Source organism: Cucurbita moschata, unplaced genomic scaffold, assembly GCF_002738365.1.
Source record: "Cucurbita moschata cultivar Rifu unplaced genomic scaffold, Cmos_1.0 Cmo_Scf00008, whole genome shotgun sequence".
NCBI lineage: Eukaryota > Viridiplantae > Streptophyta > Magnoliopsida > Cucurbitales > Cucurbitaceae > Cucurbita > Cucurbita moschata.
The window spans coordinates 512622-533639 of record NW_019268524.1 but is presented as its reverse complement, the minus strand read 5'-3'; the positions used below and the strand labels follow the sequence as shown (position 1 = coordinate 533639).

The following is a 21018-nucleotide window of genomic DNA, read 5'->3' as shown; positions in this document are numbered from 1 at the left end:
CTCAAAAAAAAAAAAAAAAATCAAAATCTCCCTGAATTTCGCTTCTGGGTCTATCAACTGTAAATATAGAACACCCCCCCCCTCTCTCTCTCTCTCTCTCTCTCTCTCTATATATATATATATATATATATAATAGTTATTTATATTATGGGGTGTTGTAGTGGGAATTCTTCAGGTTCGTTATCTCAGATTGGGGTTCAGAACCAGAGCTCTGGTTCGGAAGAGGAGCTGAGGCAATTGATGGACCAGAGAAAAAGAAGGAGAATGCAATCGAACCGGGAATCGGCGCGGCGTTCGAGGATGAGGAAACAGCAGCACTTGGACGGGCTGATGGCGCAGGTGGGCCAATTGAGGGAAAATAAAAACCAAATGATTTCCAGAATTAATCTCACAACCCATCTTTTTCTCAACGTTGAAGCTGAAAACTCTGTTTTGAGAGCTCAGATTCTGGAACTTACTCATAGATTAGACTCCCTAAACCGGATCTTATCTCACATCAACAACAACAACGACGACAAAGATGAAGAACCACATATTTTTCTTCAAAACTTTGATGATTATGATTATCATTATGATTTTGATTTTGATTTTGATTTTGATTTTGATCATAACCCATCATTCCTCAACTCATTTCTAAGCCAGCAACCCCCCATTGTGGCTTCTGCTGATCATCACGTGCTTCACTGCTGAACTCATCATTGATTTAGAGAAGGGTTTTAGTTTAATCCTAATCTAATCTCGTTTGCGCTGTGTGTTGGTGGATGGGATTGGATCGGTTAATCAGGAATTAAAATTGTAATATATTTATATATATATATATTAGTTTTGCCATTAATACGATCGTGACGCTGGTGGAAGAAAATCAATATGATTGAAGAACAGATTTTGAAAGTTGGGGAAAAGCAACCAAAAAAAGTGTAAACTGGTTTCTTGGATTTTGTTTCCATTGGGGAATGGGTCGTTTTCAGTATGATGTAATGGGGCTTTTGATGCATTTGAAGGCCCCCCTCCTCCTCCTCCTCCTCTGTTATTATAATATTCATCATATAATATAATAAATATTTCCTTTTTCTTTTCTTTTTCTCTCCTTTTCCTTACGGCATGGAAAATAGTATTATTTTATTCCTATAATTTCTTTTCAATTTTATAATATTTTAAATGGTTTGATTTAATTAGGGAGATTTGCCACTTCACATAATCTTAATTAAGACATGATTAAAATAATAAGATGAAGATAAGAGAACGAAGCTTTGTGTCTTTCGGTCAGTCGCTTTATTCGCAAATACTCTTATCATAACCAATACTTATAAAATTATAATATATATATATATTAATTTTAAAAAACAAGTCAGAAGAATTTATAAAGACATCTACTTTTATAATATTTGATTATACTCAAATATGTACACTAGACAAATACATTAAATATTGCAATGGTTCCATGTATTTGGACTTGAGGTTTTCATTCGGAGAACTCGAGAAAAAGGGGTTTTCACTAGGGAATTAATAAAAAAATTATTTTTATTTATAGATGTAGTGCACTATTTGTTTCTTATATGGTTGAGTTGATTGATTTAAAAGTAATATTACTATTTGAGATAAATTAACCGTCTCTTGTAAAGATAATTTATTTTGATATAGATATTATGTTTTTAAGAACAGGAATTGATATAAACAGTATCTTAACATAGTAGAGAAAAAATTAGCATGAGTTGGCAAGAGAACGAACAAAATCCTATTAAATTTTTTTTAGTTCAACAACAACGAATGAAAATACACGAACTTCTAACTTTGTAGTCAATTTCTAAACTTTGAACTATACTTCAATTAATAAAATCTCTATAGATAAGTGGAAGATAGAAAAGACGTTATAATTTTTTTTACTAGCAACCGGATCTTTTGATTCTATTTTAGGGCAAACAAATTATTTTATGATTATTTTTTATATAATAAAATGGAAAAAGTTTATAGATGTAGTCTACTTTGACCCGTTATTTATAGCCGTCAGGCTCACAATTTTTAAAACGCATCCGTTAGGTGCCTTGGTTTTAATATCATTTGTAACAACCTAAGCTCACCGCTAATAGATATTGTCTTTTTTTAGTTTTTTCTTATGGGTTTTCCATCCCGAATTTAAAAGGCATCTAGAGAGATTTTCACACATTTATAAAACTATTTTCTTATCTTCTTCACATTTATAAAACTATTTTCTTATCTTCTTATATTGATGTGAGTTCTCACAAACGCCGTTAATAATATTAAAAATAATAATAATGGGATTAAAGTACACTCTACATAAAGCAAAAGCACTATTAAGTAAGAGTATAATAATGGGAAATCCATGAACTACCCTTACGTCTCACATGGCAGCAGTAACCAAACACAAACAAAACCTTAAATAAATATTTGAAACATTAAGGTTTGTCCTATCTGATTCGCATATTTCCACGTTCTTCTATGACCATCACTGCTCATTACCACAAACATTAATTTGTGTGTGTCTCCCTCTTAATATTTATTTTATTCACATCAAATCAAATCAATCTTCTTTTTTTATGGTATAGCATCATTCGTTGATGGTAGATTATTGAAATAATAGTACAATAATAATTATAATTAACCAGAAGTATTGCAAGTAGATTTGATGAAATCAAGAAATAATAATTCATCTTAGAATTAATGAAGTAAACGTTTTTACTGAGATCGCTGTCAATTGTAATGAAACACCAATAAATGAAAAATGAAAGGATAAACAGATAAACAATCATATCTAAAGTCTAAACTGATCGCTAGTCGATATTATCATCTTTCTTAGAGATCTAGTTTTGTGAAATCTCACAATCCACCCCATCCTCACTGACATATCGCCTAGTGGCGGGCTCTAATACTACTTGTAACGTCTCAAGCCTACTGCTAATCGATATTGTCTGTTCTAGTCCATTACGTTAACCAATTCCCAATGTGAAATCTTATAAGATCCGTAGAAATCTACCCAGAGTTGTACGTCTCCATTTTTTAAAATAGAAATTTTTATTAGGATCCACTAATTTGTGTAGCCTGCAGTTAAAGATAGAAATGTCACCAACTTATATGCCAAAACTTGCAACTAAAGAAGTAACCTATTAACATATAGTATGTATTGATTGAGGTTTAATATCTTTCCGAAATTTGTAACATATTCTGTCATTTTACTCCTTATGAGCTTAGTGGAGTCTTGCATTATAAATGAATGGCTTTATTCGGCAAAAAGAGGGCTCATTAGGCCATGAGAGAGAGAGAAAGAGATGGTGAGCCATACAATGACTTCAAAAATATTGGTTGAACCCAAAAATTTACTCAACCCCCCAATGGTTTCTATATATAAATGTTCTAATTATGGCTCAGATTCTGGCCCTGCATAGGGTAGATCGCCGACCCAATCCATTTTTTTACTGGTGACTTCAGGACAACGACACCTGATAATGATGCGTGACCCAAAAGATATGTACCTACCAGAAAAATCTGACCAAGTACCAAATAATTTGTAGTGTAAAGTTTTTTTTTTTTCCCATAATCCCATTAGGCTGGGCCTCTGAATGAAGCCATGGCACTATTTGCTTGGCATCTCTGTTTACAATCTGTTATACTTACAAAATAGCTGCCTTTGGTGATGATTTCTATAATCTCTTTTTTAAGTTATGAGATATACCACATTAGTTTGAGAGTGAAACGAAACATTTCTTAGGGTATGAAAACTTCTCCCTAATAAACACGTTTTAAAACCATGAGGCCAACAACGATATGTAACAGGCTAAAACAGACAATATTTACTAGCGGTGGGCTTGAACTGTTACAGGATGGGTCATCCAACATCATTATTTTTCATTTCTTACCATCTAGGACAGTGTCGAACTTTATGAGCGGCTCTTCCTACAGCCGACCTCAAGAAAAAGAAAAAGAGTAGATGTCAATTTGTTGACACATTTTTTAAATAGGCTACTCTTCCTACCACCATTTTTTTAAATACACTAACAAATTGCTTCAACCAAATGCACTCTCAAGATATTTAAAAATCTTCCAACTGTGCATAACAAGAAAACTAAATGGAAATCAGAAAGGATGGAGGATTTACTTACAGTTTTCTCTACCACTCCAACCTGATACACAGTGCTCAAGAACTCGCCTCTGTCAAACTGAATCAAGGCTTCTACCCAAACCACTGAGTCCTGCCCATTCAAAACAATTATTTCATTTCTTGTCTTCATATTTAGGTTAAAAGCAGTGCCACCTGCTGCTAACAAAGAATAGAGAAGAAACAACCATCTTCAAGACTACAAAGTAAATACACCTTCAATTTTCCCTGAACTGCATAGCAGAATTCGTCCAAACCATCATCACTCGGTGCAGAGATTATCCGCTTTGACCTATCACGTATCGCTATCAGCTTCACAGTTTTGAAACACGTCTACTAAGGAGAGGTTTTCACACCTTTATAAGGAATGTTACGTGGGATCTCACATGTACACACGTAACATCCCCTCTAATATTTTGAGGATCACTAACCTTGTCAACCTGCCGTTTGACAATTTGTAGTTAGACGCACATAGGAATTAGAGAAGAAACTTGAATTTGTCCATAGAATTACAAACAAGGATCCTTTACATAAGCTACAGGATTTTCTTTAGAATTAGACACCAAACTTCCATGGAGCAAATGAAACCAAAAGGGGACAATGCCAAACAAAACTACAAGAAGGGGCTCCATCAGTCCGTTAAGAATAAGAAACTAAGGATAAATACAAAACTCTTTAGACACCAACACCAAAGAGAGGTATAGAACCTAACTGAGGACCAAACCTCTCCCAATATCTCTCTTTCTCTATTCCACATAATGGCTATAAAGGCAGAGAATAACATTAGCTAAAAGATTAGGCTACGAGAAAAACAGAAACCCATTTGAAAAACCGTTTTTAGTTTAACATACTTGAGAGAATTTTATTTTTTTTTTAAAAAGAACTGTTTATTGTCCCATCTATCTTCTGAAGAATAAAAGAGAGAGAATAAACTATAAAGAGATTCCAGTAAAGCAAATCCATACAAGCATAGCCAATGACAAAAAGGACAAAGAAATCTATAATAAGCACAGATAAAAATCTCAAGTAGTCTTCTCTCTTTCCTTTTATTTTCCTTGTGGTGAGGGGTGGGTAAAGGATCGTATTCCATAAGATTTCCCCCCCACCTTGTTCCAAACCATCAACCTCGGAATCGACGACACATCCCATTCTAAAAGAACTTTATCCACAGCCTCTATCTGTTGATCAGCCAGCGGATGGCTGAAATTGATGAAATATCCAATCAGAAAATAGGTTAAGGTGATGAGAAACATCAATTGACTAACCAGTCACCCGAGGTCCACCAGTTGAACCAGCAATAATAATTCTGATATCTCCTCTAATGTTGCTCTGAATGCAGCAACCTGTAGGACTTAACCAGAATAACAATACAGCTATCTGGGGATTTGATTACTACTACACTCTTCAGAAAGACAAATGAAAAAAATGAGAGATTTTATGGTACTGGCAGATTGTGAGATCTCGTATCGGTTAGAGAGGGGAATGAAACATTTTTTATAAAGGTGTGAAAATCTCTCTAGTAGACGCGTTCTAAAAATCGTAAGACTGAAGGCGATACGTACGGCCCAAAACGGACAATATTTGCTAGCGGTGGGTTTGAGTTGTTACAAATGGTATCAAAGTCAGACACCATGCGGTGTGCCAGCGAAGATGTTGGGCCCCAAAGGGGGTGGATTGTGAGATCTCACATCGGTTGAAGAGAGAGAGGAACGAATCATTCCTTATAAGGGTGTGGAAACCTCCTAGTAGACGCGTTTTGAAAACCATGAGACTGACGGTAATACGTAACGATCCAAAGCAGACAATATTTGCTAGAAGTGGGCTTGAGTTGTTACACACATTCAAAACAAAATGATAGATGAATATGATGTTTATCTTGGGGCTGCAAATCTCACCAGCATAGTTGGTAACTTTTGGATGAAACCAACAGTGTCGGCAAGTAGAAACTCGTTTCCATTTTTCATCTGGAGAGTGTGAAACAAGCATATAAAGTGAACAAAATGAATTAAAAACCACAGTACTTCCAGGAGGATCACAAGTTGGTCTAAAAGAAAAGCCAGGCAGAAGATTATTTTATAGTAAAAAAAGGCACCATTATTTCATAGATCATGTAAATGTGACATATCAATCACAATATCAGGAAACAACACCTAATATGTTGATTAGAAGTAAACAGCATTTGCTGAATATGAACATTAACACCTTCAATAAATTCAGAAAAAGTCCAGCACCTAATTTACTCTCATTGGTGTATTCTTTAGTCAGACGGCCGGCAAATACAGCGAGCAATTAATCTGCTCAATGCACTTCTGCTTAAATTCTCTAGAAGAATCTTCTTTGAACCTTCAAATTCTCATTGTGGACTCCTAAATACGTGCGGACTTCTTTAACTAGTCTATGGACACTCTTTCAAAGACGAGCCAAGTTTCTCTCAACCAATTTATTAAGGTCTATCTTCTAGGAGATTTAAAAAGAAGAAAATCGTATGATTTTGAGGATTGGAAAACCATCTCTTCTCCCGTTGAGGATTGTTTGGAGAGGAGTCCCACCTCGGTTAATTAAGGGGTTGATCATAAGTTTAAAGTAAAAAATACATCTCCATTGGTATGAGAACTTTTGGGAAAACCAAAAGTAAAGCCACAAAAGCTTATGCTCAAAGTGGAAAATATCATACCATTGTATTACTCTAGTGCCAAGGATGATTCATGAACATGATAACGCTGCAAGATTAAGTCTAGCTAAAAGTACCTGAACCCTTCTTGCAGCTGGATTAAAGGTGGTTGCAAACAATCAATCCTCTGCAACCAACTGATTCAAGAGCGTACTCTTCCCAGAATTTGTGTACCCATCCTAAAACATCATTGAAGGCACTAATATGTTGGCAACAAGAACTACCCTCACATACACAAAAGTAGAAAGTAATGAAAGTTCGTGCTCACATGAATTTGCTTACCAAAGAAACTACTGGTATAGGAACAGCAAGCGTCAGCTTCTGTACTGTTTTCGATGCATCCAGACGGACTCTAATTCCTTCCGGAGAACACCAATCTAGCGAAGGATATGAATTTCAATTCAATCTTACTTTAAACAAATAAGCCAAAGAATAACCTTCTGAACATAGCATATCATACATAACCAGAATATCCTTATCATGAGAAAGTTGGCTGGAACACATATAAGTCCTATGTGAAAATTTAAGATACGTTCACTAATAATTACAGACTAGAAACGGAACGCTCCGGATATTGAAACATTAGGAATGTAAAGGCTCAAAAGGATTTTCCAGCATAAGTTTGATTCCAACCAATAGAAGCTGAAATAGAAAGATGCTCTGATTGTTTAGCTAAACTATCCAGATTCCAAACATCAAAAGTACGACGCATCCTATTTTACGTCCTAAATCATGTAGGGCAGTCGGAAGAAGAAGCATAGATGAAAGAAAATCATCGAAATATGGGGCGTAAGAATCTTGGTATCCTAAATGATTCTACAGTCGAAGAGAACAAGAAGAATAACAATAACAGTACTGTTCAGAGGAGGAAAGGAAGGCTTAAAGAATCATACCTCCCTTCCATTTCGCAGCTTAAACACGCTCTCAAGGCTGTCCCCATCTTCTTGTACCTTCTTTCTTATTAACCCTACACCATAACTACGATTTAGGCTCTGATTCAGTGCTCGAGACGCCATTGATAAGCTCATCAACTTCTTCGGTTCCTCCTACTTCCTGATTGGGCTTTACAAAAGATCCATGGAGAGGGAGATTATCAGAGGACACAACGGTAGGCCTCCGTTGAAAAGCACTTCCGCGTTGGGCCAATAGAGTCGCATAAGGAAAAACTCTTCCCCCGGTCCGCCGTGTGGCGGGAAAGAATGGCCGACGCTTTCAAAAGATATACCGATTAATTTAGACCGTCTGTGGATGTTAGTTCATTAAAATGGGCCTTTAATCTATCCTGACGCCTTGTTTGCTTTCAAAAGAGTTTTCATAAAAAAATTTACCAAATCTTTAAATTAAAGACAACAATAAAATAAAATGCCACCGAAGCTGGCATGAGTTCAAATTTTATTCTAAATTCACCAAATTTATGAATACTAATAATTTTTTTAGAAAAAAAAATTAATTTTATATCTACTAAATCTGACCATTCAAAGAAAGGTAAAACCTAAAATTGTAATCTAAGTGTTTAACCCCACGACCCTAACTAATCCAATTTGAATTGTAGGCATTTAGTAGGATAGAACAAAAACCTCGAGTTGATCCAAACCAAATAAAACTTATAAAATACATTAAAAGTTTAGCTCGTCTATCATAAAACTACTCCACGAGCACATTCGTCCCAAGCCAATATCTTTTTATTATTGGTTGAGTTTCTTCTATTTACTTTATTATTTTTAGTTTCTTTTATATTAATTTATTTAGTTCCTTTTTATATTTTAAATTTCCCTTATAAAAAATCTCAAATTTTCATATTATTTTTAAGCCCATTATTATAAATATGAATAAACTATTTTTAAATACACTGTTTACTCTATCATTCATAAGTTTTTTAATTTGAAAAATATGATTTAGGATAGATGGACATTCGATTTATAAAAAATTTAATTTTAACGGCTTTAAATTTTTTATTATAAAACCGATAGACATAATTTTAAATTTTAATATATTTATTATCTCCGTACTATTCTATTATTATATCACAATTTATAATATTTTTTTTCATGATAATTTAGGGTCCTCGAAGTTCACTATATTTCGATGTAAGAATTGTTTTTTATTTTTACTATGGTTAAATTAATCATTTTTATTAGATCTATCATTTTTAAGAAGAGGTTGTATCTATCTTTTAATTGGATGAAAGTGTTGAGTTAGGTTGAGATTACTATTTTTCTTAGATAAATTTGTTTTTTTTTTAATAATTATAAATTAATTTGTATATTATGTATCTAATAATTATGAATCATGAATAAATAAATTTTGTTTTAAAAAATTAACATTAGACAATAAATAAATAAATCTCAGTCAAGACCATGTATACCCTGGTATCTAAGAAACAAAGTGGCAGTTTCGTCCGGCATGGCAACCTGCCTTCCTCGGAGAATCAAAATAACCTGCCCCAAATGAAAAGGAATCCATTTTTTATTCTTCATTTTCGAGGACGTAAACGAAACGGAAATCTAGCGAAGCTCGCTTACTCCCGATGCTCGCAGTCACACCAACACATCTGAAGAAACAAACGGCGCAACAACGGCGTCCACCCTACATTTCTTGTTTCCTCTCTAAGCAAAGAACTAATGTCGAAGAAACTCACTCAATCCTGGTTCGACCCCACCTCCACGCTGTTCAAATTTCAATAATCCTGCCTCCAAATATTAATGACCCACATGCCCACCAACCTACAATTAATTGGTCTGCTTCAAAATTATATATATTTTTACACCGGGGTAGTCCTGCTTCAAACACTCGTCTCGAATTGCTCTACACACGTATATGCCACATAGTAGTTTGCTTAAGCTACATATTTTCAATCCTTCTGGCATAGGTGTTATTTTGACAAACAAACATGTAGTTTTGTGCATAATCCTTCGAATATTCGATTAACATTAAATTTAGTGGGTTTTCCGGATTTAAATTCCTAAGCATAAACTCATATCAAAACTCTTGAAATTTGAATTTTGAAAAGCTGTTGCTTTCAAATGAAAGCTTTGATCACCATTAAATAAACAATAATAAGAAAATCACAGGCTGGAGGACGATGACAGCCCAAGCTGGTCCTTCCTGGAAAGGAAATCATGTGGCATTTAATTTATATTTTTAAAAATTATCAATGACTGATGATATTTTGGAAGCAAATAAAAATAATAATGACGTAGACTTAAGTACAATTTATCACATTATTAAGTTAAAATAATTTTTTGGTGATTAAGTTCCAATTTAATTTATAAATTTGAATATTTATAACCATAGATACAAAATAATATTAGAACAAGTCAATTTCACCTTTTTTTCGTAGCGGTCTTTTACGTTTTGTTTTTGTCATTTTCTTATTTATTTATTTTCTATTATTACCTGCCATTCAACCGTTTTCCGTAACAGTCCATAACAGTCTTGCCACGTAGTTAATAAAACCAAGGCACAAAGGACATTTGCTTCCAAAACCGTAAAATGTAAAAACTGAAGGGGCAAAACGTAAATTACATAACTTTGTAATTAATTTGCATGTAAAGAAACAAGGGGAAGTTAATAATTTAACAAATTTAAGGCAGCTGGATTAGAAGTTGGGAGTGGGTTATCCAACAAGCGTGACAGTCGGAGGACGAAAAGGCGAAAGGTCGGGGAACTGACCACGTGCAACCGAAGAACCTTGTTCCATTGCACGTGACACTACCAAATTAACATCCTTATATTTTTTTAATTAAATCTTTAATTTAATATTAATTCAATTTCTGATGATTGATTGATTTTTATTTTTGTTGTCATTTATCTAATAAAAACATAATAATTGGCACATATTTGGCTATTTATTTGACAGGCACATGCTTGGATAATATGTAGCCATGTGTATTAGGTAACATGTTACATTCAACATTAATTTAAATTTTTGGCTGAATTATGAGATGAACATTAAAGACAAAAATACTAAAATAAGTTTGCATGAAAATAATTAGAAACTAAAATGGTAAATAAAAAATATAATATTTAAAAGAAAAAATAAGTTTATGCACTAAAACGTTAATCCACATTTAATCATTTAAATTAAGTATGGTTTTACCTTTATAAATTAAATAATGAATTTGGTGAGATTTGTCAGTGATCTTCCACTAAATAAGAACAGTCCTTCCGAGCTCTGTTTGGCAGCATCTGCCTTAATTAACAGTTGCTTAATCTAATTAAACAAAATTAAGCTGTTTTTTTTAAATTTAATCTGGAAAAAGGCTCAGATGAGATGATGAAACCGATAATGCTACATTGCTACTGCTCATCATTTTCATTTATATTCACACCATAGCGATAGCCAAAGCTATTTTCAGTTCATAGGTGTGGTTGTGAATTGCTAGTCTGATTATTTGGTGGAACGATCACTTCAGGCTTACGCTCACAGCTCAATTATTGAATCTTCTCCTTTTTGTGGATTTCAATTAGTAGCTACAATAAACCAGTGGAGTAAAGATCAATATTCCGATTCAGCTTCTACAGAGCTTGGAGGTTGAAGAGAAAATCAAGCTCATGGAAGCTTTCTCGGTTTCCAGGTTGCTGTTCTTCATTTTCATAGCTGCATTTGGTGGTTTTCGATCCACACATTGCAGTGTGACTTATGATAGGAAGGCTATCCTCATCAATGGCCAGCGGCGAATTCTCATTTCTGGCTCCATTCACTACCCTAGAAGCACTCCTGAAGTATGTAGTTCTTGTATTGTTGAATTTGTCGTGCAATCGTTTGAGAGTTTTACTCACATTTGCTTCTGTGTTTAGATGTGGGAGGATCTTATTCAGAAGGCGAAGGATGGGGGATTGGATGTAATCGATACTTATGTCTTCTGGAATGTTCACGAACCTTCTCCTGGCAATGTACTATCTTAGAAATCATTTATGAATTGAAATTTTGGTATGATTTGAGCTTAATTTGTTCGCTTTCACTTGTCTCAGTATGATTTTGAGGGGAGATACGATCTGGTACGGTTCATAAAGACAGTGCAGAGAGTGGGTCTTTATGTTCATCTTCGCATTGGACCTTATGTTTGTGCAGAGTGGAATTTTGGGTACCCAAAACTTTCCCCCTTACTCGTTAATCGTCATTTTTTGGAGTAAATGATTGAAATCAGAAGCAGTCTTATTTTCTTTCTCTCTGCTATTTCTCTTCGCGGTAAATGAGACTCTGACATAGTGTTCATTATTGATTACACTTGACTATTTTCATTCCGTATTTTATTGTACAGTGGATTTCCCGTATGGTTAAAATTTGTCCCTGGAATCAGCTTTAGAACTGATAATAAGCCTTTCAAGGTTAATTTTTCTCCACTTCTTAGAACTCTGTTAATAGAAATTACTTGGGACTTTCACTAGCAGCTAAGGAAGTTTACAGTGAGTAGTTTTTCTGCTTTCTTGCTCTCCAGATGGCAATGCAAGGGTTCACCCAGAAAATTGTACAAATGATGAAGAATGAAAAGCTATTTGCTTCCCAAGGTGGCCCCATTATCCTTTCCCAGGTAAGGTTGAGAAGCTTGGGAGATTATAATCAATGATATGGATATTGTTTATAAGTGAGTGTGAACTTGTGGGATAACGTTGTTTGAGAAAAGAACTTACTAAAATTTTCATTTGAATTTTGTTTTCTTAGATTGAAAACGAGTATGGGCCGCAAGGTAGAGCCCTGGGAGCTGCTGGTCATGCATACACTAATTGGGCGGCAAAGATGGCTGTTGGACTGAATACAGGCGTGCCTTGGGTGATGTGCAAGCAAGATGATGCTCCTGATCCTGTGGTAAGCCATCTCTTTTTTGTTTACTGGCGCAGAAATTTGTCTTTAAACCTTGTTGGAAATTTCTGAGTATATATTCATTTTTCGGTGACAGATAAATTCGTGCAATGGTTTTTATTGTGATTACTTCTCGCCTAATAAGCCTTACAAGCCTACATTATGGACAGAGGCTTGGACTGGCTGGTACATATCTGATATACCAATGGAATTACTATTCTAATCCTTCCATCTTAACAACGTACCCTGTAATGAAAGGTTTACAGAGTTTGGCGGTCCTGTTTATCATCGACCTGTCGAAGATTTGGCATTTGCAGTGGCTCGATTCATACAAAAGGGTGGCTCACTTTTCAACTACTATATGGTTGGTTGGCTTGCATAACTCAATCCGCTGCTTTTAGGACTCGGAATGCCTGACATAAAACTAAATCCACTTTGTTTGTTTGTAATGAATGAAAGTACCATGGAGGAACCAACTTTGGACGCACTGCTGGAGGCCCATTCATTACAACTAGTTATGACTATGATGCTCCACTCGATGAATTTGGTGAGAACACAAAACATTTCATTAAAATGTCTTTCGAGTTGTTGAGAGACTATTTAGCGAATATGTTGGATTCCAATGTGTCTCACAAAAAATTGCAGACGAATAAACTGCAGTTCTATTTCTGTTACTGACAGACAAAGCTAACTACTTAATTACTTTTAGGTATGATCAGGGAACCAAAATATGGCCATCTGAAGAACCTCCATAGGGCCATTAAGTTATGTGAGCCTGCTTTAGTTTCTTCAGATCCTACTGTTACCTCACTAGGAGCCTATGAGCAGGTTGGCCTTTTTGTTTAATCAATGATTTTCTTCATAAATTGTAATGATGTTTCTGAGCTCAACTGTGGTAATTCCACAGGCTCACGTTTTCACTTCGGGACATGGAAGGTGTGCTGCTTTTCTTTCAAATTTCCATTCAAATTCTGCAGCTACAGTGGTGTTCAACAAGATGCGTTATGTTTTGCCTCCTTGGTCGATAAGCATCCTTCCGGACTGTAAGCGTGTTGTGTTCAACACAGCAACGGTATAGATTATATAGTTCATCGTTTGAAATCATCTTGGACTTTAGGACATGTTTTCGTGTCCATTTTCCTCCCCTATGTTTTAAGAATTAAGATGGTTCTATGCTCATCAAGGTCGGAGTTCATATTGCACGCACTCAAATGTTGCCAACAGTTTCCAAGTTGTCATGGGAAACCTATAATGAAGACACATTTTCTCTAGGAGGCAGTTCAAGAATGACGTTTTCTGGACTCTTGGAGCAGATAAATGTCACAAGAGATACCAGTGACTATCTTTGGTACACGACAAGGTGAGCCTGGAATTATGTGGTGTTTTCAGCTATTTTGTTTATAATATTATATATAGCATTGTGGAGAATGAAGTGCTTGTGATTGTCCTTAGAAGGAAACACATATAGAAAACTTGTTCATTTAGATTATTTTATGATATCCTTTTGCATTTTATTCAGTGTTGGCATCAGTTCATCAGAAGCATTTCTTCGAGGAGGACAAAAGCCCACTTTATTTGTGAAATCAGCTGGCCCTGCTCTCCATGTTTTTATCAATGGACAGTTTTCAGGTCAGACTTCAACCCTTCAGATTTTGGTCTTCAATTTTAGAAGTAGCACACCTTTCACTTGCAAATTCCAACTAAATTACAGTTCAGAGAAGTTGAATTGTAACACATAAATACAGGTTCGGCTTTTGGAAGTATGGAGCATCGAGAACTTACATTTACGGGTCCTATCAACTTACGCGCTGGAATGAATAAAATTGCTCTACTAAGCGTAGCAGTCGGCTTACCGGTAAACTCCCTCCCCCTAAATCCACTTTAAAATTTTTAAGGCAAGCATCTATGTTAGATTCCATATCAGTTGGAGAGGTGAACGAAACATTCTTTAGAAGAGTGTGGAAACCTCTCACTAGCAAAGTATTTTAAAATCGCGAGGCTGATGACAATACGTAATGGGCTAGACTTTTACAAATGGTATCAAAGCCAGATATTAGGTAGCGTGCCAGCGAAGACGCTGGGTGCCCAAAGGAGGTGGATACAAGATCCCACGTCGGTTGGAGAGGGGAACGAAACATTTCTTAGAAGAGTGTGGAAACTTCTCACTAGCAGACGCGTTTTAAAACCGTGAGGCTGACGACGATACGTAACGGACTAAAACGGATAATATCTGCTAGTGGTCGCTTGGGCTGTTACAATCTACATCGAAAGTACTTGTCTTTGCGATAACTATAACTATAGTCTTAGGTGTGCATAGGAGATTAGATTTTTAACCATACTGGACTGATCCTATCCAAAAAAGAAAAAACACCATAGTGTTCTGATTTAATAAGATAACTGGTTACTGATTTTCATTTTTGTTGTTAGAATGTCGGGTTTCATTATGAGACATGGCAAACGGGTATCCTCGGTCCAATTTCGATTAGTGGGCTTAATGGGGGAAAGAGAGATTTGACTTGGCAGAAATGGAACTACCAGGTAAAAAGACTGAAATGTATATCATTTGGATGGATATGGTTTCCCTTTCAAATTCAATTGATTCTATCTAATATCCTTTACTGGCAATAGGTAGGCTTAAAAGGAGAGGCAATGAATCTGGTCTCTCCAACCGAAGCTACATCTGTTGATTGGGTAAGAGGATCTCTTGCTTCACAGGGTCTGCGACCATTGACTTGGTACAAGGTAAAATCCCTCATAAAAGTGGAAAAATATGCAAACTGAATCAGTGACTCGGATGATGAATTTGAGCTGGGACTTGCAGGCTAGTTTCAATGCGCCGGGGGGGAACGAGCCATTAGCGTTGGACTTAAGAAGCATGGGCAAGGGGCAAGCATGGATTAATGGACAGAGTATTGGAAGATACTGGATGGCTTATGCAAAAGGTAGCTGTAATAGGTGTAGTTATGCTGGGACATACAGACCTGCCAAATGTGAAGACGGTTGTGGGCAGCCAACCCAACGATGGTAACTCTAAATAAAAAAATCGAGTTTAGATCGTACATCACCATCATTTATCAAAGGATTCATTGGTTTCGACAAGCTGATTCCTTACGTTTCATATATGTTCTTCCAGGTATCACGTTCCTCGATCCTGGTTAAAGCCAACCAACAATGTATTGGTGTTGTTTGAAGAACTTGGTGGTGATGCATCCAAAATATCATTTTTGAGGAGGTCTGTGACTGGTGCTTGTGCGGAGGCAGTTGAACACCATGTTAAAAATGAAAGCTACATCATTGAAAGCAATGGGGAATCAGATTCTTTACACCTGCAATGTAATCCAGGGCATGTCATATCAGCCATAAAATTTGCAAGTTTTGGAACTCCTTCTGGAACTTGTGGAAGTTACCAAAAGGGAATTTGCCATGCACCAGATTCTCATGCCATATTAGAGGAGGTTCTTTCACATCTTCTATCAAATAAGATCTTAATTTGTACAGATTTTAGTGTACCGTACAGATTGAAGCTTTGAAGGCTATTTTTAACACTAACCGTGACAACTTTGAAATGTTTCTGCAGAAATGCCTTGGGCGGGAGAGTTGCTTGGTGTCAGCAACCAGAGGTAACTTTGGAGGAGACCCATGTCCTAATGAATTGAAACAATTATTAGTTGAAGTCGATTGTGCCATAGCAGATATCAAAGGAGACAGTTCATAAGAAAACTCACAAGTAAATTTTCACTCCCAGCATCCTTGCTCCTTACCAGCATGCTGTTCCATATTGTGAAGCCAAGGAGATTTAACTTACAGGTTTGAAGATAAATTTCATTGATCATATGTTGCATTGCATATTTTATATGATAGATTTGTGCAAGTTATTATTGGTGGAACTCATAAGGCTTGTGAATGAGTTGGATGGAGCTCATTACATTGTTTTATTGAAATATAGTGGTAGCCATTTCCCTCAAAATCCCTGTTCCCTAGGTCTTGTATTAATCAAATGGGATGAGTTTAAGTTATAGAGGAGTATCTCAATTGTCATCATATTCATTCTCTTTTCACAAAAGAGAATTCCCGTTAGTCTCTCCTCATTTGGACTATTATTGTGAGATTCCACGTCGGTTGGAGAGAAAAACTAAGCACTTCTTATAAGAGTGTGAAAATCTCTCCCTAATAGACGCGTTGGAGAGAAAAACTAAGCACTTCTTATAAGAGTGTGAAAATCTCTCCCTAATAGACGCGTTTTAAAACCGTGAAGCTGACGGTCATACATAACTGGCCAAAACGGACAATATTTGCTAAGAGGGGTTTGGACTTGGGCTTGGGCTGCTACAAATGATATCAGAGCGAGATACCGGACGGTTACCAGCGAAGACGCTGAGGCCTCTAAAAGGGATAGATTGTGAGATCCTACAAGATGAAATTTAAACCTACCTGCAAGATGAATTGTTCAAGCATGATATGATTCAATGACACAAGCAGATAGAGAAACTGCTGATGATGTATTCAGCAACTCATTTTTATTCAACAAAAGAATAGATGTTCATTGATTACATAGCCTCGTAATAGTAAACTGATTGAAAAACAATCCAACACAACAAGAAAAAAATTGTTCAAACTAAAAGCATCAACTAATAGCAACTCACAAAAGTTGCATAAAATTTTGTCTCTTCCAATGAAATCCAAAGAACGGATGAGGGAATCTCCCCAACGTAGAGTTTCCATTAGGCATTCTGTAATACAATCTTCTGCAACTGATCTTTTCTTGCGCCTACAAACCTGTCCACCACCTTCCCATTCTTCAAGAACATGAAGCAAGGGAGTGCACTCACTCCCCATTCCGCCGCAACAGCCTGCAGAAAATAATTCGTTTGGTTTACGTCTAAACAATATCTCTCAATTAACAGTATCAAAGTTTTGCAAGGCAGGGCTTGAATCAACTTACCATCAATTCATCAACATCGACTTTCAAGAATATGACATTACTCATCTTCTTAGCCAACTCTGCAAAAACTGGAGCCATGGCACGGCACGGACCGCACCATGTGGCAGTGAAGTCCACAACAATCTGCAGAATCAAAATTGTTTAGAAAGAGGAAGACAAACGCTTATAAGGAAGAGGAAGAACAACACGAAACTAATAGATTTCAGATCAAACAGTACCAGTTTATTGGATTGTTTTCCTTTGAGGAGCTGCTGCTTCCATGATCCAACGGTACGGCACGCAATCACTTCGCCCTTTCCCGCCATTATCGATCTTAAAAACAAAAGCAGATAGAATCTCAAGTTGTAAGAGCTTCCTCTCTGTAAGATCGTTGCCAAATGATGAAATTGAATAATACAAACCCGATCGTCTCCATTTATAGTAGTAGTAGTAGTAGTAGAAAAAGAAGACAAGGAATTGAACGTGCAAACAGCAAAACCCCATTTGCGGCGCATATCGTACCATCCGGAAGCCTACGAGCGCTCCGCTTTCTCATCTTCAAGAATCTGAACAAATTTCCTTCCAACGCTCGACGATGGGAGTGCGTTTCGACAGATCAAATACAACTAACGCATAATCGGAAAGCGAGAAGAGCATCGAATTTTTGCGGTTTACACTACGCGGTACGCAACTATATATATATATATATATATATTAAAAATATTCTTATTTTTCTTATAGGTAATATTGTAATATTTTGAAAGAAACAAAATGGGCCGCAAAATTTGATCTATTGGGCCTCCAAATATGTAGGACTGGGCTTGGTAATGGGCTTATCAGCCAATAATGGGCCCAATAAAATGGTATTGTTAGAGCGGATTAGAAGGGTTTCGGGTATGCGGAAGAATCTGAATCCACATTTTCTGAAGAATTTTCTCTCTCTACTCTCTCTCTCTCTCTCTCTCTCTCTCGCTCTATATTATCCACAATCTCAATTCGATTTGGCCTCACCTTAAAACTACCAGATTTTTGTTGATTGGATCATTGGAGAGCGAAAGGGAGGGATGGAAATTAAGTAATATATTTTAATTTTCTGAAGGATTTTGATTTTTGTGAGGCAGAGAGCGCAGAACAGAGTATCCGTACAAGCAAGGAAACCATTTGGTTGTCTATCTGAAACACTTGAACACTGGCAGCACTTCAATTTCAATGGCTCTTCTTCAGCTCATTCCCTCTTCTTCGTGTTCTTCTTCTTCTTCTTCTTCTTCTTCTTCGACTCTATCCCATAAGCCCATTTTAAACCCCAATACCATTTCCTCTACCTTAAGCTCCAGCCCTAGATTCCTTTCTCCGGCTGTAGCCCTTCGCCACCGCCGCCATAAGTTCAATACGCTCAAGTGTTCTGCTTCGTCTTTCCCGGAAAAACATCACACTGGCTCTCCGAAATCTGATGATGTCGTCGAGCTTCCGCTATTTCCTCTTCCTCTTGTTCTCTTCCCTGGAGCTATTCTTCCTTTGCAGATCTTTGAGTTTCGCTACCGGATGATGATGCACACTCTGCTCCAAACCGATCTTCGATTCGGAGTTATTTATACGGATGCCGTTTCTGGAACGACGGATGTTGGATGCGTTGGTGAGGTTGTCAAACATGAGCGACTCGTTGACGATCGATTCTTTCTTATCTGTAAGGGGCAAGAGCGGTTCAGAGTTACTAATCTTGTTCGGACCAAACCGTACCTCGTCGCCGAAGTTACGTGGCTCGAGGACCGCCCGTCCGGCAGTGGAGAAGAGGATTTGGATGCCTTGGCGAACGAGGTGGAATCGTATATGAAGGACGTGATTCGATTGTCAAACCGGCTGAGTGGGAAGCCGGAGAAAGAGGTTCAGGATTTGAGAAGGAATTTATTCCCAACTCCTTTCTCGTTCTTCGTCGGAAGTACTTTCGAAGGTGCGCCGAGAGAGCAGCAGGCGTTGCTCGAATTGGAGGATACGGCGGCGAGGTTGAAAAGGGAGAAGGAGACATTGAGAAACACTCTTAATTACTTGACTGCCGCTTCTGCTGTTAAGGATGTGTTCCCGTCCAACAGTTAAAAAGCAAGTCTCTGATCTGTGGAAACTGGAACGAGATGAAGCTATATTGTTGAAGTACAAGGAAGCAAGTTGAAGGTACTAATGCTTAATTTTGCTTGCCTTTACACGTATTTTATACAAAGGACGGATGTTGTTAAAGCTGTAAATTTTGATATATAATTGAATTCGCTTCATCTGGTGTACCAATGCTTACATATTTGATATAGAAATTGCACATGATCTGAAGGGTTCAGGTGAACTATTTGAGTTCTTGGCTTTCCTTCTTTTGAAGCGTTCACTTGGATGTTTATTGAGAGGTCTATGGCTCTCAAAGCTAAACATCTCATAATCTTCCCATTAAGATCAGATTCAGATGTTATTCTTTGAATGTATGGAAGGATTTATTATGTTTGTGATAGCTAAATTAGCCTTCTTTTGTTGGGTAATGTCAGGGTGGAGTGAAATATTGCATTGTGTTGGAATGTTGGATGGTCAAATTTCTTGTATGATCTGTTTTGTGATGATGGGGGTATTGTTCTATTAGTTTATTTACATGGCAAACATATTTTTTCGAGCGAGTTCATAAAGAACTTGAATTTGGCATTTGATTGACGTATGTTCTTATTTATGGAGGTCAAGAAAAGGGATGAGTCTGTTTGGTTTGGTAGCTGAATGTCTGAATGTCTGAATGTCTTTTGTTTTCTTCATCGTGCGGTCTGTTGAGGTCATTTTTGGTTATGACCAAATATGAATCTTCAAGCAAGAAAACATCAACCAAGAGTTGATAATTTATAATGTTTCTATCAGATCAAAGTTTATCCGTTTCTAGTTTCATCGCTGTTTGGTGTCCAGCTTTGCTTGAGTTCTTCATGCTTGGAGTTTCAGATTTTATGCTCGTTTAGCTGTATTCTGGTATTAAAGATCCTACAAGTTGAGCCATAAAAATGCACTGAGATGTGAATAATTAGCATTTCTCTATAACGGGGGGACCTGGGAGCCTGTAAATGAGCTCACTTGGGCAAGCCAGGCGTCAATTCTAAGTTGTGGAAAACTCTGCCTCTCCCTCTTTTCAAGTTCTTGCTTAAGTTGAACAATGTCTGAAATTCTTGTATGTACTGTACCTGTATTGCCTTGTGCAATTCTTCCTCTATCTTGCTGCAGTTGCAGCTTAAGAGTTTTTCAAATGGATATTCAAAACTGCCCTTAAGTTTATTGATGGGCCTGGTCCATCTTCAATCCCGTGAGAACTTAGTCACGTGATTCGTATCTACGTGCACCAATCCTCTAAGCTACATGCCCTGCATCGTCTCTACAAGATCTGTTTCTCTACTGGATATGTTCAATAAATTGTCGGAGATGTGACCCCAATATACATGATGTAGTTTAAACAATGAATAAAGTAGGATAATTATGAGTAGAACGATGGAAATGAGGTCGAGGTT

At 36.7% G+C, this 21018-nt stretch overlaps 4 protein-coding genes and 2 long non-coding RNA genes across 9 annotated transcripts; 3 read left to right on the top strand and 3 right to left on the bottom strand.

The window, feature by feature from the left end:
• Window positions 1–6: 6 nt before the first annotated feature.
• On the top strand, window positions 7–971 carry LOC111446120 (bZIP transcription factor 11-like). Its single transcript, XM_023084786.1, has one exon. It carries the CDS (start codon window positions 148–150, stop codon window positions 688–690), a length of 543 nt encoding a protein of 180 aa, XP_022940554.1. The 5' UTR covers window positions 7–147; the 3' UTR covers window positions 691–971.
• A 2248-nt stretch (window positions 972–3219) lies between these two features.
• LOC111446122 lies at window positions 3220–3732 on the bottom strand. Its single transcript, XR_002711021.1, has 2 exons — window positions 3692–3732; window positions 3220–3641 (listed from the first exon to the last, which is right to left on the bottom strand). It is a non-coding gene; the product is annotated as an uncharacterized LOC111446122 (long non-coding RNA).
• A 107-nt stretch (window positions 3733–3839) lies between these two features.
• On the bottom strand, window positions 3840–8097 carry LOC111446121. 2 transcript variants are annotated; one of them, XR_002711020.1, is made up of 6 exons: window positions 7676–8097; window positions 7065–7159; window positions 6860–6961; window positions 6007–6075; window positions 4328–5311; window positions 3840–4205 (listed from the first exon to the last, which is right to left on the bottom strand). It is a non-coding gene; the product is annotated as an uncharacterized LOC111446121 (long non-coding RNA). The 2 variants fall into 2 exon arrangements; XR_002711019.1 differs by lacking the exon at window positions 6007–6075 and having other exon boundaries at window positions 4328–4551; window positions 7676–8076.
• Window positions 8098–11006: 2909 nt separating this feature from the next.
• LOC111446391 (beta-galactosidase 5-like) lies at window positions 11007–16626 on the top strand. 2 transcript variants are annotated; one of them, XM_023085200.1, is made up of 19 exons: window positions 11007–11507; window positions 11583–11678; window positions 11757–11869; window positions 12047–12113; window positions 12224–12316; window positions 12448–12591; window positions 12683–12771; window positions 12844–12949; window positions 13045–13132; window positions 13295–13413; window positions 13493–13657; window positions 13770–13945; window positions 14105–14214; window positions 14331–14440; window positions 15013–15123; window positions 15214–15327; window positions 15407–15609; window positions 15719–16069; window positions 16100–16130. In XM_023085200.1, exons 1-19 carry the CDS (start codon window positions 11337–11339, stop codon window positions 16113–16115), a joined length of 2442 nt encoding a protein of 813 aa, XP_022940968.1. In that variant the 5' UTR covers window positions 11007–11336; the 3' UTR covers window positions 16116–16130. The 2 variants fall into 2 exon arrangements, with proteins under 2 accessions (XP_022940968.1, XP_022940967.1); XM_023085199.1 differs by lacking the exon at window positions 16100–16130 and adding an exon at window positions 16163–16626 and having other exon boundaries at window positions 11009–11507; window positions 15719–16040.
• A 439-nt stretch (window positions 16627–17065) lies between these two features.
• Window positions 17066–18169, bottom strand: LOC111446441 (thioredoxin H1-like). The gene is made up of 4 exons (XM_023085264.1): window positions 17929–18169; window positions 17746–17839; window positions 17528–17650; window positions 17066–17435 (listed from the first exon to the last, which is right to left on the bottom strand). Exons 1-4 carry the CDS (start codon window positions 17940–17942, stop codon window positions 17307–17309), a joined length of 360 nt encoding a protein of 119 aa, XP_022941032.1. The 5' UTR covers window positions 17943–18169; the 3' UTR covers window positions 17066–17306.
• A 234-nt stretch (window positions 18170–18403) lies between these two features.
• LOC111445788 (lon protease 2-like) lies at window positions 18404–20687 on the top strand. Of its 2 annotated transcripts, none has more exons than XM_023084264.1 (2): window positions 18404–19672; window positions 20384–20687. In XM_023084264.1, exon 1 carries the CDS (start codon window positions 18716–18718, stop codon window positions 19595–19597), a length of 882 nt encoding a protein of 293 aa, XP_022940032.1. In that variant the 5' UTR covers window positions 18404–18715; the 3' UTR covers window positions 19598–19672; window positions 20384–20687. The 2 variants fall into 2 exon arrangements, with proteins under 2 accessions (XP_022940032.1, XP_022940031.1); XM_023084263.1 differs by lacking the exon at window positions 20384–20687 and adding an exon at window positions 19894–20000.
• The last annotated feature ends 331 nt before the right edge of the window (window positions 20688–21018 follow it).